The sequence below is a fragment of the Eretmochelys imbricata genome, chromosome 13 (genome assembly GCF_965152235.1).
Source record: "Eretmochelys imbricata isolate rEreImb1 chromosome 13, rEreImb1.hap1, whole genome shotgun sequence".
In the NCBI taxonomy this organism is placed as follows: domain Eukaryota; kingdom Metazoa; phylum Chordata; order Testudines; family Cheloniidae; genus Eretmochelys; species Eretmochelys imbricata.
Window position 1 is genome coordinate 15,968,651 of NC_135584.1, and position 18,178 is coordinate 15,986,828.

The window sequence follows — 18,178 nt, forward strand, 5'->3', positions numbered from 1 at the left end:
TCCTGATATGGGCTTCTAACCACAGGGAAAACCCAACTGTGGGGTTTGAAGGACTGGCACCTACCATAGCCCTGTGTTGGAGTTGAGGGAAATGGGTGGTAAGCTTTTTAGCATGCTTGTAGGTTCTTTTGGTTTTATATGCTTTCTCTGTGTTAATGCTTTTTACCTTCAGAAAAAATGTGCTTGCTTAGAGAGAGCTGTGTGATAATTGTAACTGCTGGCAACACGCTGGTCATAGCCTTTGGCAAGAGAGCAAAGCACAGGCACGGACCTTTTCAGCAGACTGGCTTGCTGGGAACATCACAGGGTAGAAAAGGGAGCTGTAAAGACTTAAAACCCCCAGTCACAAGGGAGTGAGATGGGGGTCTCCACTCAGCAGAGGTGATGGCTAGGAACCAGAAACCTTTAAGTGGGTGCTCTCAAGGGACCAAGGAGGAGGAAATATAGGTGCCATTATCTTGAAACTGTGACAGTAGTGACAAAGTCACAGCAGGGAACTTGAACCCGTGACCTATGGCTGAAAAGCTCTATATCCCATTACCAGTCCTCAGGACCCTACTGGTCTCCATAAGACTGCAAAGTAACTTAATTTCTGTGGTGTTCCACAGACATGATAATTCCAAATATTATCCACCACAAAATGAGATGTTGATAAAATGTCATTTATCTGTGATCTTACTCTGAACTACTGGAAAAGTTAATCAAAATAACATCTTGCAAACAAAACAACATAGTACTCACCAAAATAAGGAAGCAAAAGCCAGCCTATGCTAATGACTAAAAAGAGAAGAGGACAATTTCAGAATGTTATTCATGTTACAATTGCTAAAATGTAAGGACATTTTTGGAAGTAGAAGAGGCTTCCTATTTCTACACCAGATCACTCAATAACCTTTCTTCTCCACAAATAAATTTGGTGTCTCTTGAACTCGTTTAGAGTTTCCACCATTTCAATCACCCTCACTGTTGGGGGATTCCAGGTGTTTATGATCTGGAGAGAAGTCGTCTTATTTCAGTCTCCTCTTTATTGTCCTCTTCCTAATTTTTGACTGGCATATTTTTCTGAAGCCCTCTGCCAGTAATGGGGGTAGGGAGGGCGGAGTCTCATTGATTTTGTTACCCCTTTCATAATTTTGAAAATTTAGTACGCAAATTGATTGTTCAGCAGGGGACAATTTTGATTTAGGAGAAATGAGAAACGCCAATCGGGATATTTTTCATATTACAAAGAGAAAAGACCTATTTTCAGAAGTACAATGGGCCAAATTCATCCCAGGTATAACTCTACTGATATTAAAGGAGTTACAACAAGGATGATTTTGGCCCAGGTTATAAGGTAAACTAAACCATTCACTTACCTATAATCTTTCTTTGCTTTTAGAGTAATTTCATGTTTCATTCTTAACAAGCCGATAGCCTTTACCAGACAAACTGACTCAAAGAAACAATCTCTATGGAACACAAGGTGGAAAGCCACTGTTAGGATCTAAACTGCAACGAACACATACCAATTACTGAAAAGAACAGCATTCAAATAGTGTGTACATGTATACTGGGGGGTGGGGGGGCTGGTTTTTTGGTTTTTCTTTAAACAACTTCTGCAAGAAAGTTTCACCACCACATGATACTCCTCTTCAGAAGGCAGACACCACAATATTGTAAAATCAATTTTTAAATGGATTTCCTGTTTGTTTACTTATCTATCTATGCACTTTTGTATCTTTTTCCTTTAAAATACACACACAGAGATTATATATATATATATATATATATAAATAATCTTACATTCACACACAAGAACACAATTTTCCAAATCTGGGTCCTGAACAAAAATTAAAAGTGATGGAGGTGTGAACAAATACAGAAAACCAGGAGCAATTATTCAAGTAATTCAGCAACAGAGGAGATGACTGGACCTGAAAAGGAGTCTGTCTGTCTACACCAGAGCCTCCCACTGAGAGCCAGTGACATCAGAAATAAACTGACAAAATGCCTTTAGAAGGTGGTGTGTGCCCAAGAAAAGTCAGAATGTCTAAGTGGCAGCGCTAAGCCACTGGGAAATGGAGGAAATAGTGTGTGGGGAGTTAATTGAACATGTGTGTGAGGTAGGGGGAGGGGAGACAGGAAGGTTGTAAAACTCCATAAACCAGATCATGCCACAGGGTAAAGAAAGAGCCCAGCTTTACTAGGAGCAAAGCTATAGAATCCACATTCTCCAGAACATACCTGTGTTGAGATTATATTATCCTTCTATTGCCATAGCTGCCCTCCTTAGCCTAAAGTACAAGAAACCCTGGAAGTGGCTGAACTCAGTGTTGTCTGTGTTTTGTTATATCTATCATTGTTTGTCTTTTTGGTCTTGTGATACGCCCGTTTTTGAGAGTGTATGCTTTATAAATCCAATAATCATTTTGGAGGGTAACATTATTAGCAAACATAAGACGATAATCACACAGCATTAATTATGGATTTCAGTTACATGATTTGTACAGTACTTAATTACAACTATGCCCTCTGACTATACACTATATCTTATGTTTATGATATTTAATTATAAAAATATCCAAATCAATTACTACTGTGAGAGCTCAAATTTAGGGCCTGATCCTGAAAATAATAGGACCTTACGAGTAACTTCACTGTCCCAGCTATACATATGCTTAAAGTTACTTTCATTTGAAAGTGTTTACGCAGGGTGAGAGTTATTTTCTCAGGCTTCCCTCACATATGATTCTTCCTAACAAAACAAAAACAAAAACCACACTTCCAGCAAGTGGCCATGGAAAATAAACTGATTTACAAAGGAAGTCACTTCTGTTTGCACATTATATAGGCATGGGTGTAATTTGGAAGGGCAGGCAGGCATTGCCCACCCAAACTGCAAGTCTCAGGCAGGTGCGGAATTTGCCCTCCACTCCCAACCCCACACACGGCGCCATCTGCCTGACTGGAGCTGCCCCCCCGCAACTACAGAAGTCAAACTACGCCTTTAGGATAGTTACATAAAACTAGAAGTTCCATTTCAACATTACTTCAATGCATCATGCCAAGTCTGAATATAGAAACTATTGTAAATGGAATATTGAGAGTTAGGATTCCCCAATTTTATTCTCAGCTTTGCCACTAACTCAGTGTTTTCTAGGGCTTAATCTCAGTTCATTTATAAAATGGGTAGAACATTCACCTATTTCACCCAGCTCCTGTATTTAGCTTGTTTATTGTTTGTAAAATGTAAGAGATCCTCAGATGAAAAGTGCAATATATTGGGCCAAGCAGACAACAAGCCTCATCAAAGGAGAATCTTGAAGCTAACGTACTAGACTGAGATTTAGGATATACATGTTTAATTCCAGGCTTTGCCATAGATTTTTTTGTGACCTGGGGCAAATCGCTAAATCTTTCTGTGCCTCAATTCCTCATCTGCATGGTGGATAACACTTCTCTTCTCTCATCTTTTGTCTCTCTGGTCTATTTATATTGTATGCTCTTTGGGGCAGGGACTATCCCTTACTATGGGTTAATAAATACAGTGTCTAACAAAATAGGGCCCCTATCTTGGTTGGGGCCTTTAGGCCCTAGAGTATTAATAAAATAAAATTATTAATAATAATAATCTAGAAATATCTAAAGACATAGAAATCTATTCAAAAGTGAAAATTTTGTGCCCATTCAAATTTATGCAAATACATCAATTGGGCACACTTAAAATTATGCCTTTGTAAGATAGAGACCACAATTTCTATGCACAGTTCTCTGAGAAAACTCCATTATAAAATGTAACAGGAGCTTGTGGAATATTCCATGCTGGGAAGAAAATAAGCCACAGAAATATGGTAAAGCAAAGTTTCCATACAAGTTCACCACTAGCAAGAAAGTTCTCTCAGTGAACTATAACACAATATGTTGGGATGAAAAATCTCAGGTGCGATTTGCAGCACGTTTATGCATATCAACAGGACTTTACTAGCTGGCTCCAGGGAAAAAAGTGGAAATTAATGAAGGAAAATGAAATAACCCAAATAGTGGATATACACATCCCATTTCTAGTACAGCAAAAATACCCATAATTATTTCTGGGAATAACTAAAATGGGATTCTGTTGATTACTACGACAGGTAATGAATATGTACACACTCTAGCTGATGTCAGTATAGTGTAAGGTTTCAGAGTAACAGCCGTGTTAGTCTGTATTCGCAAAAAGAAAAGGAGTACTTGCAAGGTAGCCTATTTCCCCTTGTTTTTTCCTACACCTCCCCCTCCCCACAGACGTTCTGGTTAAACTTGGATAGTGGTCAGTTTGGATGAGCTGTTGCCAGCAGGAGAGTGAGTTTGTGTGTGTGTGTGTGTGTGTGTGTGTGTGTGTCCGTGTCCGTCCCCCAGAAAGGGGGGGGGGTGAGAAAGCCTGGATTTGTGCTGGAAATGGCCCACCTTGATTACCATGCACATTGTAGGGAGAGTGGTCACTTTGGATGAGCTATTACCAGCAGGAGAGTGAGTTTGTGTGTGTATGGGGAGGGGGGGTGAGAAAACCTGGATTTGTGCTGGAAATGGCCCACCTTGATGATCACTTTAGATAAGCTATTACCAGCAGGACAGTGGGGTGGGAGGAGGTATTGTTTCATGGTCTCTGTGTGTATATAATGTCTTCTGCAGTTTCCACGGTATGCATCCGATGAAGTGAGCTGTAGCTCACGAAAGCTCATGCTCAAATAAATTAGTATAGTGTAAGTTATGTTGCTCAGGGGGGTCAATAAGTCACCCCCTAAGCGAAATAAGTTGCACCGACCTAAGCACCAGTGTGGACAGTGCTATGTCAGCAGGAGAGCTTCTCCCAACAACATAGCTATCGCCGCTTGCGGGGGTTGGCATAATTAAGTAGACGGAAGAGCTCTCTCCTGTCAGCTTACGGCATCTGCACAAGCTGCCCTGCAAGCTCTGTAGCGTAGCCATAGCCTAACTTAACGGCACCTCTTCTCAACATGCTGCTCTCTGCTCTGAGGGAGCTCAAACTGAAGACACAGCAGTCTGGTTTTGGTTGGGTTTGTTTGTTTGGGTTTTTTTAAGTAAGTAGGGCAGCACAGGTTTCATGAGTCAGGGCCTAACCATTAGAGAAGCAAGAGCTAAGGGAGTATTTTATACCTGTAGTTTTAGAACGTAGAGAGTAGCTAGCCTATTTAACAATGGAAATAGAGGTTAGATCCCCAGATGAAGAGAGGAAACGTAACTGATAGGAGAAGAGGAATCAGATATAGTTCAAGGCACCACCTTCTATTTCCCCCAGAAGGCACGCATGTGCACAGCTGAAATGTATAACACGCAGATGCTTAGTCAATAGTGCAGCAGTAGCCACTGCTTGCTGCATTCCTCACAGCAGCAGCCAATAGGAACCCAAGGCAAGGGGGAATATCCACCTCTTACTTTCCCTGGAACCAGCTATGTCTCTTCTCTGCAGCAGCAGCTAATTCAATTTAATTCTACACAGAGCAATGTTCTAAGTGGAATTTATAAACCCACAAAAAATCATCATCAAAGCCTAGTGAACCACTCACTGTGAAGCCTATTTAAAGCTCAACAATAAACACCAATAGATTAACTGATACAGAGCACCTTCAGAACTCAGTAAGTGCAGAAGTGGGGTTTCCACCTTCTGGTACAGATCATACTTGTTTATTTGTTTTAATCAGTCTCATAAAAGCTATATATGTAGCCAGAAGTTCAGGACTTTCTTAGGTAATACACAAATACAGAGCAGAGCAGGGTGCTAACCTAGACAGCATTCACCTAGACTAAGAATTTTTCTACCAGTTTTTATTTATTCATTATATTTCAGTGCCTGCATTTTGCTGCAGTAACTGGCCTTTAGGTTAAGATTTTCAGAACTAGGAGACTAAAGCTAAATTTCTAAATCCATATTTAGGCATCTGTCTGATTTTCAAAAGTGCTGAGCACCCAACACCTCCAGTGGGTTCAGTAAGAGCTGACAGGTGCTTAGCATTTTTGAAAGTCAGGCAGCTACCTAAATATGGACACAGGAGCTTAACTTTAGGGTTCTAGTTTAGAAAATCTTGGCCTTACTTGCTCTCTCTGTGCCCCTTTCCCCTGTGCTATGTAATACAAATGAAGGAAAAAGATTAATAAATACTTTGCCCTTTCCACCCAAGGATCTCTCAGCCCTTTACAGACAAATAATTATGCCTTGCAATATCCCAGGAGATCCGGATCATTATCTTCAGAAATTAAACCAGGGCACAAGAAGTGAAGTGTCTTACCCCAGGATACACAGAGAGTCAGTGGCAAAAGCAGGGGTAGAACACAAGCCTATTGACTCCCAGTTTTAACTTAAACCATACCTCCTGTGAGTCTCATATGAGGGGAAAGGACACTGGAAAATGTGATCCTGACATATATTAAATACACACCATCCAGTTACATTTTAAAGGTGATCTACAGAGATTATGACATAACAAGTACCAAGGGGGTGAAATGTGAGCAACTGAAAGGGGAAGGGCTACTTATTCAGGCAGTTTATAACCTGGTTTTTGTTAATATTAATTCCCCAAGAAATCAATCAGAACTTAAACCCTGACATGGGGAGAAAACTCTCCTTGACAGACAGAAGAGTTCAATCTCCTGATCCATTTGAGCAGTGGCCTTTCTGTTCAAAGGAGCATATTACTGCCACTGGTAACTACCTTTGTGGATACTTGCCAGCCTGAATCTGGACTGAGCCCACCAACCCATGTCACACAGGCAACCACAAAAAGAACTGTATCCCTGGGATCTCTATCTTAGACACTTAAATAATTGCAGTGGCAATGACTCGTACGCACTAGCAAGGTGGGCTGAGCTTGACCTAATGATGTAGCACAAAGTAAGCTTCATCTCCCATTATCAATCCCCCGAGCCACTTTTCCAACAATGGCATTTAGAAAACCATTCTCTCCCTTAGGCATCAGAAAAAAGTTGGTTAGCCATCAGTTGAAGCAGATGAATGAAGACTAAGTTAAGCAGCTGCTGCTCAAGAGCTAACATTACAATTTTAATGGAAAGGAAACTGCCTATTTTATCCTACCCAGTCTAATAAGAAATTCTGATAATTCATAGAAGGAAAGCATCGTCAATAATTATCATGCTCCTGACAATTGGCATAAATATATCTTTAATATTAACTTGAAAGCTGTTATTACAAAGAAAATGAAAGAGCATTCATTCCTGCAAATGCAATGCAAAGCGAAATACTAATGATGTTGTAGGCATGGAGTTATGAGTAAGTGAGAAGAAAGGAAAAGTGGGAATGTTCCTCTCTCTATATTTTAAAGGGACACTATCAACTAAATCAGGTAAACATGTTTGCTTACAATGTCATTAACATAACCGTATATTACGAAAGATGACCTGTAAAGGGAAGGAGGACTTGTGGCACCTTAGAGACTAACAAATTTATTTGAGCATAAGCTTTCGTGAGCTTTCATGATGCATCCGATGAAGTGAGCTGTAGCTCACAAAAGCTTATGCTCAAATAAATTTGTTAGTCTCTAAGGTGCCACAAGTCCTCCTTTTCTTTTTGCAGATACAAACTAACACGGCTGCTACTCTGAGACCTGTAAAGGATTATTTTTAAATGAGTTTGTGCCTGTTTTGCTTCTTTATGATGGATAATAAAATCTTGAAAGGAGTTCTTAATTATTTTTTTTAACTTTAGAAATATTATGAATGTCAAATCCAGTCTTCCCAGGTTTTACCTGAGGACCTCTGGGATGTTAATGGAGAGATCTCACACCCTAAAGGGCTGGCGGCCTCAGATCTTTAACAAGAGCTTTATTTATTTAAAATGTTAGACACTGGAGTTTAGTAGGTCTTAGCACAACACACAATTCTATTGAAAGAAGTTTTAAAATCCAATATACTTATGCTTTTTTCCTTTTCTGCATTTGTCTCAGCTTTGACTATACACATTGATCAAATTCATTTAACTTTTAAAAAATATATAGTTGGTTTCACTTTCAGATTCCCAATGCTGCAATATTTGGACACAAGAGAGTATTTACTGTTTTTTTTAAAAAGCAATTGTCTCCATGGAATTTAATAAAAAGTCATGGAAACATTTCTATTGGTTTTAGATCTTACAGAGAACAGGGGATATTGTGAAGGCCAAAAGAATAACTGGGTTAAAAAAAGAATTAGATATGTTCATGGAGGGTAGGTCCACCAATGGCTATTAGCCCTAATCCTCAGACTGCTAGAAGCTGGGCATGGATGGAAGAGAATGGATCGCTCAATAAATTGCCGTGTTTTGTTCATTCCCTCTGAAGCATCTGGCATTGGCGACTGCCGGAAGACAGGATACTGGACTGGATGGACCACTGGTCTGATCCAGAATAGCTATTCTTATGTTCTTAATTGTTTTACAATTAAGCTGAATCTGAACTGAAGTTTCCCTTTAAAAAGGTGAGTTTTGGTTTTTTAAAGTCAGAGTGATAAGGAATTGCATCAAATGCAAATATTGTAGCCAATGGCTTTTTCTTTCCTTCAATATATTTGCAAAATTACTTTTATCCTTGTTTCCACATGCTGAATGTGGTTTTGGTTGTGAGAGAAGGAATATATTTGGTATCAAAGCTCTAGCGGCTGTAGTGTGGTTTTGAATTCCCACAGTATTGCTCTGGCAGGCCAGAGACTAATGGAATCACAGGCTGGAGAGGGCTTTCAGTATTGCCAACCCCAAACATTCAAAAATAATGAGTCAGGCCCCCCAGAATAATATTGGCTTAAAAACCTAAGATTTTAAAAAACAGTAAGTGTTGGCTTCTTTATATTTGCCTACTGAGGTTTGGGGACCTTTAGGGTAACAATTTCAAACTTTTCTCTACAACCATAAAGTCTCAAAACTTACAGCTTTCATCAAAAAAAAAAAAAAGTAATTCTCACATAATCACATGAATTCAGGAGCAAGGGCTTTTAGAAAGACATCAAATACCACGAGATCCTTGATAAAAGTGTGAGAGTTGGCAATACAGGGTTTTGATCCACTGAAAGAAAGAGATGGCATTGATTCTTTATAACCAGAACTCTGATATTTTCTAAAATACAATTCTCCAGTCTCCTCTGGATGGTGGAAGAGCCCCATTCAGCCAAGGCACGGGTGAAATCTTTAGAAAAAAGGTATGAAATGTATCAAAAACCAGCCAGCTTCTCCCTTACAGCCCAAACTCTATTTTTCTTCTGCAGAGTATATGGACTTCACAGGAGAAGGCATTTCTTTTGCTTTGCAATTTCCGAGTGATGTCTTTCGGTGTGACATTATATTTTGTAATCTGTCAGTTTTGTACAGCAATGTATATTTACAATTGGTGTAAAATTGTTTACACGGTTGCCTGCAAGATATGTTCTATAAATTACTAAATGGAGAACTATTGAAAATTATACATAATGGACAGTTTAAAGAAGCGGGGAAAAAAAAGGAATGGGAAACACAAAGAACTAAGAGTACTGCTCAGATAAGAGTGCTCAAAATTTTGGGAGTGTTTTAACACTTTCTGAAATCACTAGTAAAACTATTTCCTACACTGTGTGAGAGAGAGATATTGCACATATACACCCAGATAACATGATAGAAGAAGAAAAGAAAATGGAGCAAATTTAACTCCATTTTTGACATAGCCATCGGAGATACTATACTGCTATTCACTGAGAAGAACCTGCACATATAGGACTGAAATTTAGAGTAATAAAAAGCTCTGAAGCTACAGAAGTCTGCAAGGAACAATTGATCTCTGCTTTAGCAATTCTGAAAATTCAATAGGATTTCAATACTCCATACAAATACTTAGGGTCACAAACAAATGGCTTCAGATTGTTTTTCTGAAGGTTCATAAAGCAAAAATAAAGAAGCAGCTTCTATATTCATCCTGCTTAGAGGGAAGGATTATAATAAATCCTGTAAAACAGTAACAAAAACTAGTATGCAGTCAAACACCTACTGCTCCTAACCGTATGACCAGAGCTCTGTCCTTGTAGAGCTTTTCAGCTTATGGTGATAGAAGGAGTACTTGTGGCACCTTAGAGACTAACCAATTTATTTGAGCATGAGCTTTCGTGAGCTACAGCTCACTTCATCGGATGCATACCGTGGAAACTGCAGCAGACTTTATATACACACAGAGATCATGAAACAATACCATGATCTCTGTGTGTATATAAAGTCTGCTGCAGTTTCCACGGTATGCATCCGATGAAGTGAGCTGTAGCTCAAATAAATTGGTTAGTCTCTAAGGTGCCACAAGTACTCCTTTTCTTTTTGCGAATACAGACTAACACGGCTGTTACTCTGAAATCTGTCATTATGGTGATAGAGATGCTTAACGGTTCAGCGGGGCCAGAGCGACACACCTGAAGAGTTCTTACATGCCATACAGGCAAGAACCCAGATTGCCCATACTTCCCACCTATAAAGAACTTGGGTACAAATTCTTATCTCCCAGCTGTTACTTTCATCCTCCAGCTCCAACCCAGACACAGGTCCCTGTTCCTGAAGGAGGAGGATAATCTTATGCTTAAGGCACTAGACTGGAACGCCAAACACCTGGGCTCAATTTCCAGCTGTGCCAGTATATTCTTGGGAAAATTACTTAACCTCTCTATGCATCAGTTCCTAGCCTATGAAATAGGGAAAGTGAGACCTCTCTATGCAACACTGATGCTGAGAGGATAAATTCATTAATATTTGTGAAGAGCTCAAATAATATGGTGATGGGGCCCATAAAATCCCTATAAAAATGGAGAGGAATCTCTATCTCCCACTCTCCTACTACCTATACAGAAGCTCTGGTTTCCCACAGTTACTAGCATCACCCCGGTGCAGTGCAAGTTACATTGTAAAGTGCTGACAATAACATGCATGAAATTAAGAAGTTCTATCACATTTCGGGGGGAGGGCGGGCGCAGAATACGTCAGCAAGTCTCCATCCATTTCCTGGCTAGCCATGCTGCCCTTCCTCTCCAACAATCCCCTACATGTTCCTAACATGAGGAGAGAACTGTATCAGTGCCCATTTCTACCACAGATTTTACACTTTGCTCAACAAGGCCCTGAATAGACAACTATGAAACTAACCACTCAATGCCCAAAATGCAGAACCACAGATGCAAAAGACCAACAACTTAACAAGTTGCCATGCAGCGAATGGTACCAGTCCTGGATGGGAGAGCCCAAACTAATAGTATGCATGGAGGAACCAAAACTCTGTTTCTGCAGCTGCACCTTCGGATATAGTAACAAAGAACGAGAATGAGATTTTCCTTGCACTTTTCAGTGTGTATATTTAATTTAAAAGCAGGGAAACAATAGGTGGAATGCACCATCTCTTCCAGCCCAGAGAAAGAGGAAAAGCCTGATTTCATTTTAGAGAAATGTAGTCAGTGCAACTCCCGCTCTTTTTCTTCCTGGGTCAAAGTCTAGGCAGCCTGCCATTTCAGAACCAGCCAAACATGTTAAACCTGCCTGTGACACCCACCCACGTTGCAGGATCCCACCCTTGCTATCCTTGAAAGTCTCATCACAGGATTCAGCCACTCAGGATGCTCCCCTCTTGTACCTTAGCTGCTCAAGATTCAAGTCTCACTCAGTGTGGGCATGGGGGGGAAGGGGGAGGTGGTAATCCCAGACCATGCACATTTGTCATTTAGTGGCAACAGGCACCCCAGCAAAGAGAACTGCCAAATTTGCTGAGGCACTGCAATGGGATCTTTCAGAACGAAGGAGAGGGAGTGATGAACCATTGGAAGGTGGGGGGTGATACGGGAAGCTGCCAAAGTGCAGGAAAAGGGAAGTGGCAGTTTGGAGCCTTGCGTTTCAGACAAGGGTCGAAATGGAAAAAAAAGTGGTACTCTCTGAAATTCCCACTTGAGACACCAAAACAAGACTCCACTGACAGCTCATCTTCATAGTAAGACAGTCCCTATCCTTTCCTGCATGCTTCAATCAAAGTTATTTATTTTATACAGACGTCAATTACTGACATTAGGATTCAGAGTTAACAACCCATCTGAAATAAACCGGGCGGTTCTCAAAGCTGTTGTTCCATGCTGTCTGCAAACTCAAGCAGGTATCACTATATCAGTTACACTCACTTCATATTTTGAAAGTCTTTGCAACCACAAGAGAGCTAGGGACTTTTCATTTAGTGTATGCTTTCATTTTTTTAAAAAGTGCCCAGATAAAAGAACAAGTTCGCCATGACCCAGCCCAGTTCGACTTCTGGATGCAGAAAGAGAGAACCTCAATGTTTTCCCAGCTATGTATATTGTGCTGAAAGTTCATGTTTCCCTACCACTAATATCAACATTATTATTATTATTGTTATAGGTGGAGCTGATAGTGTCACCTATAGTTAAGGTTGCCCAACACTTCCCATTATAAGAACCTGTTGCCAGTTGCTTAAAACTTTACCAAATTTTAACCATTCGGACAGAAATTTTCCAGGCTGGTTATCTGCATCAGGCTGAAATTATTTTTTGTGTGGAAAATAATAGCAAAAACGGTTTGGCCATTTCAGCAAATGAAATCAAAGCAAAAGATGTTGCTTTGCCCATGTTAAAAAAAAATGCTTAGAACCATTGAGAAGCTCTTGTGCCTCCATGCTTTGGAGGAGGGATTTGAAATTTGGCTGGGGGGTCATGCTGGTGTCAGGGATGTTCCCGTGAGAATCTGATCAAGTTATAATCCTCTGAACAATCACAGTTCAGTCGTTAGAATTTGGCATGCTCTGTCCCCTGAGAGCTCCTATGTGCTGACCGGACTGGGTACATGCCATTCCCACAGCACGATTGGGCATGCTCCATCCCAACATGGCAGGGGGTAATCAGGACTTTCCCTGTTACTGCAGGTGCCAGGGGCTGCTGCGGCACTGAGCCCAGAAACTGAAAGCCGGCAGATTGTTCCTCTTGTGCTCTCAGTGCTGACCTGGCTGACACACAGGCAGCATGGAGAAGGAGGAGGAAGCAGCCTTTCTGCTGAGGATACAAACTGGACCACAAGGAGAGGTAGATTGAGCAGATTAGGACAAGGAGCCTGATGGAGGAAGACTGGGAGGGCAGGGGATACTGGGACAGGCTGACAAGGAGACTGGATGCTGGAGGGAGGGGACTGGGATAGGGAGGGACTGAGAGCGTGCGGGGCATGGGAGGACAGATCAAATGAGGAGCCAGAGAGGATGGAGACTGGAACTAGCTGGGCAAGGAGACTGTGATATAGACCCAGGGGAAGGAGACTGGGCGCTAGAGTGGTGGTGGTGGTGCGGGGCGGGAAGTGAGAATTGGATAACGAGCTGGGGGAGAAGGATGAAGACTGGAACTAGCTAGGGGAGGAGACTGGGATGAGGAGCTGGAGGGGGAAGAGGAAAAGAGAGGAACAAGACAGCACTGGCCCAGAGACAGGCTTGGAGGGGAGGAGAGAAGAGGGTGCCCACTACAGCACAATTCCTTCCAGAACCTGGAAAGGAAATCCAGCATCCTGAGTCTCAGGATTCCTCTGTTGTCAGTAAATATCACTGAAATCCACCGGCAAAGAGCACGTGCCTCATCCCCCTGTAGTGCTGGTTCACAGAAGATGACAAGTCTATGGAGAGGATGTAATTTCAACACAAGATGCTTATAGAGCATCTTTCATCCCAAGATGATGTACAGATTCTACAAACAATATATGTGTGTGCACACAGGGGAATAGTTCCATTCATCCCCCCACCAAATGTGGACATCTCTCAGATTTAACACAAAAGCTATTTAACCCACAGCAACACCACATAACAGCTTAGAAAAGGACTTCTTAGCTACTCACTTTCACTACAAGAAATAATATTCTTCTCTTGCACTGGTTAGTTACAATCAATTATCCAGTGTAATGTTTACAACACTCCCCAGAAATATCAAACCTATTGTCTAGGCCCATGCTGGTAGTAGGAGGGAGGAGTATTTGTTACATCACTTTCCCCATGTGCTATAAATAGCTTTCAAACACTTACATTTTTAAAAGAAGGTATAGCTGCAGACTGAAGTAGTTTGCGAACAGCGTGAGACACAGTGTTGTGGTTCCCCTCGGCTTGAAGCACTTGTTCTTCTAGAAAAGAGACATGGTGTCCAACCATTTTAACAAATGCCTGTGGGGGGGGGGGGGACAGAAAAAAATCTAATGAGAATTACCAGCATCTGCACACTGGTTTTCAATACTATCCTGGCTACTGATCCAGAGTCAAATCAATGGCTTCAGCAAGATCCCAGAATGCACTATTATTAATAGGAGTCGCAAACGGGATGCATTTTCAAACCTGGACTCTAATTTTCCACCTATAACCAGTAAGATGAGTAATTACTCACGGGGGCAAATGATTTAGTGCCATTTTTTTCAATACACCTCAAATGCACAATTTTGCTCCTTGTTTGCACACAGACTAGATGAGCACTTGCACACTGGCTGAAAATCTGCCCACAGACATCCAACTACACTATTTGCTTGCACCTAAAAACTGGGTGGCTAGAAGACTAAACTCATTTGCACTCATAATTGGTTGTGGGTAGAAAACAGCAGAAGCAAAATTATTATTAGTCTTAGTGACTAGACAGAGGTCTCTGAACTTCTGGCCTATGACATCCTCTGACTTCTTGTTGAGCCCTGTTGTAAGAAGAGTTGGGCACTGGAGTGTTCTAGCTGAACGATCACCAGGTTCAGATCCACAGAACAATGACACGCCAAATCAATCACAAGCAGAGAAACGGAGTCGCCATCTCGCAAGGACGGCACGAGTCCCGCTAGACATCCTAGAATGCCAAGTCAGGGCAGCCAGGATAAAAATAGCTCCCACTAACTTTTTTTTTTTTTACCTGCAGCCGAGTGACACTCAAAGGTGCGAAATTCTTTTCTACCTATGTAAACATCAAATAAAATAATACATCACTTCCCATATGATCCTTTCAGCTGAATGCCAATTCACTGGTCAGCACAAGCTTCAGACACACATTGGAACTGGCTTTTGGAAAAAAACTGATCCATGTATCCAAATGTTCACAATAGAGTGATCACTAAAACCCAGATTCCACTGTTATACTCTCCCATGTACACACAAATTGCTACAAGGCAGAGTTTATAGGACTGTCTTAATTGTGAGCTCTCTGCAGCAGGTACTCTCTTATTTTATCTTTCTACAGAACCCACTTTGTACTTTGCTGAATCAAGGCTTTGAAGAGTAGCTCTAGTCTGAAAATAAATCTTGTACAAACGACACCACCTTATTCAACAGATCGGTATCAGGGACAGGGAGAGTTATTTTGCTACTTTGTAAAGGGGCTGAGCTCAAAGCTTGAGAAATGCCCACCTGGAATTGATGCCATGAACATTTAGCTTCTTCCACTTCTCCGAGTCAGTTAAAAGTGATATTAAACATTATGTGATTTATCTTGTCATGTTTTAATTATATTCATCCCAGAGGCAACCTTGCCCTGAGCTGACACTGTAATTTTAATATACTGCTTACTAAATATGGTGAGGACATCATTTTAGTGAGTCGTACTGGCTTCCGTCATTCAGGATACAGCAAACACTAAAATGCTGCTGAAGAGGGGAGCACAGAGATATCTTTTACACAGTTACACAAGACTATTATCAACAAGCTGAAACTGATGGACATGAGACCTGACTTTCTTTTTTTTAAAACAGTAAACACCGTGGCATAAATCTCCCTACAAGTCACCAAGACCCTGATCATTATGAATACCTTAAATCTAATACTCGGAGTTGGTGAATCAGAAAAATAAATTATTCTTTAAGGCCCCAATCCCACAAGCACTTACACAAGTGCTATATTTTAGGCAAGAGTCCCACTGTTTTAAAACAAACAAGCAAACAAAAAACATACAGCCAAAGGGAACAAAATTAGTTGCAAATATGTGAGCACTCCGCACAAATCCAGAGAGAGGGCAACCTCAGAAGCACATTTCCCCCCCCCAGGAACGCAAAACTCAATGTAACAAACCTCTAATTTATCAACTTTGGCATAGATGTTGTTCATTTCTACCACCTTGGCTTTAATGAGTGGAATGGTCTCGTCCAGGATCTGGGATGTATCGCTTCTAATCTGCACAGAAAACAAAGTATCTCACAGCAGAAAGCATCATCGTGATAAATACACAGCACCTCAACAGCAACTTTCACCTGACCGTTTCAAAGCACAAGCATTAGTAGGCCAAGACATAATGGGCTTAATCTGCAGCAAGGGAGATTTAGGTTAGATATTAGGAAAAACTTTCTACCTCTAAGGGTAGTTAAGTTTTGGAATAGGCTTCCAAGGGAGGTTTTTAAGAATAGGTTGGACAAACACCTGTCAGGGATAGTCTGGGACTCTAGGTTTATTTGGTCCTGGTTCTCCGCAGGGTGCTGGGCTTGATGACCTATTGGCGATTGTTCCAGCCCAACATTTCTATGATTCTGTGATTAATTAGGCAAATTACAAAACACCCCATTGAAACAGCTAGTGTTCTACCCAGGATACAAATGAGGAAACTGAAGTTATATGACTTTCCTAAGTCGTTCAGGGAGTCAGTGGAAGAGCCAGGAGTAGAACCCATGATCCTGAGTGCAAGCCCTTGCCTCCTCCCAGTCTAACAACTAGACCCAAACTACTTCCCCACAAATCTTTTCTCAAAAGGGCTTTTCATTTTCCGCTCAGCACTTCTACTGTCAATACAGCTAACAATGGTTAAAAATGTATTTATTTTCCTTCCATCCCCTGACTTTGATTTGATCAGAGAGGAATTGATTCATATTGGGAGGAATACAATTTCAAACAGTTTTTGATAAGGATAGCCTGTAGTTTAGCCTACAGCTATCAGCCCTGGTAGCCGATGGGGAAAAAAAAAAAAAGGTTGATTTTTAGAGCTTGTGTACAATTAAAACGCCATGCCACTGCATTGCGTCAGTGCAGACACTACCTACGCTGACAGGAGGAGTTCTCCAATTGGTGTAGGTAATCCACCTCCCTGAGAGGCGGTAGGTCTTCCACTGACCTAGCGCTGTGTACACAGGGAGTTAGGTCAGTTTATCTAAACCGCTCAGGGGGGTGGATTTGTCACACCCCTGACAAACGTAAACTGACCTAATTTTCTAGTGTAGACCATGCCTTAGCTGTCATCAAATCCAATAAGAAAGGCAGAGACAGTTTACACTTAACTAACATTGTTCGATTTGTGCTGTAGACAGGCACAAAGCACAGAAATGTAGGAACTGTCATCCTGAATCAGACCTGTGGTCCATCTAGTACAGTATTTTGTCTGTAACAGTGGGCTATATCTAGGGTTACCAGATAGCAACTGCGAAAAAACGGGACAGGGAGTAGGGGGTAATAGGCACCTATATAAGAAAAAGTCCCCAAAACCGGGACCATCCCTTTAAAAATGGGCTATCTAGTCACCCTAGCTGTATCAGATGTTTTAAAGAAGTGAGAATATCCATCATGCACAATGATGGCATAATCTGCACAGAGGAAGTTCCTTCCTAACTCCTGTTAAGTTAGTGGTAATTTGTGCCCTGAAGCAGGAGGGTTTATACCCCTTACATACATTTTTATATTATCTAATGGGAACTGTGGGTGTTTGTATTAACATTATTTGTATTACTGTAGGGCTGAGGAGACTCAGCCAGAGATCAGGACCCCATTGTGCTAGGTGCTGTACAAACGCAAGAGACAGACCCTGGTTACAAAGACCTTACTGTCTAAGTATGAAAGATAAGAGACAGCAACTGGATACAGAGAGATGGGGAGTACAAGAAAACGACGTCATATTGGCCATCATGATCAGCAGTGATATCAGCACACCAGCGGCCTAACCATTTTCAAGTTTTTTGGAGGCGTCATCTATATAAATGTCTGATCCTTATTTGGAGTTCTGTGAAGCGTGAAGTTAGTGGTATATAAACAGCCTTAAGCAATTAGCTTATTGAGAACTAGTCAGATACCATACCTGTCCTCCAATTTTGGGCCCGCAAGCAGAACAGAGAATACAAAATAAAGTGAGGGATAAGGAAGGAATTGAGAAACAGCTATTCCTACAGGTTTCAGAGTAACAGCCGTGTTAGTCTGTCTTTGCAAAAAGAAAAGGAGTACTTGTGGCATCTTAGAGACTAACCAATTTA

The 18,178-nt window shown here is 41.2% G+C and overlaps 1 protein-coding gene across 1 annotated transcript in view; it reads right to left on the reverse strand.

Moving 5' to 3' along the window:
- The window catches only part of BCAS4 (breast carcinoma amplified sequence 4), an 87,150-nt gene that overhangs the window by 48,563 nt on the left and 20,409 nt on the right, over positions 1-18,178 (reverse strand). Inside the window, exons 3-4 of the mRNA XM_077831708.1 lie at positions 16,023-16,124; positions 14,019-14,153 (exon numbers count right to left, since the gene is read on the reverse strand). Of these exons, the coding sequence (XP_077687834.1) occupies positions 14,019-14,153; positions 16,023-16,124 (237 nt within the window). The remainder of the gene's footprint in view (positions 1-14,018; positions 14,154-16,022; positions 16,125-18,178) is intronic.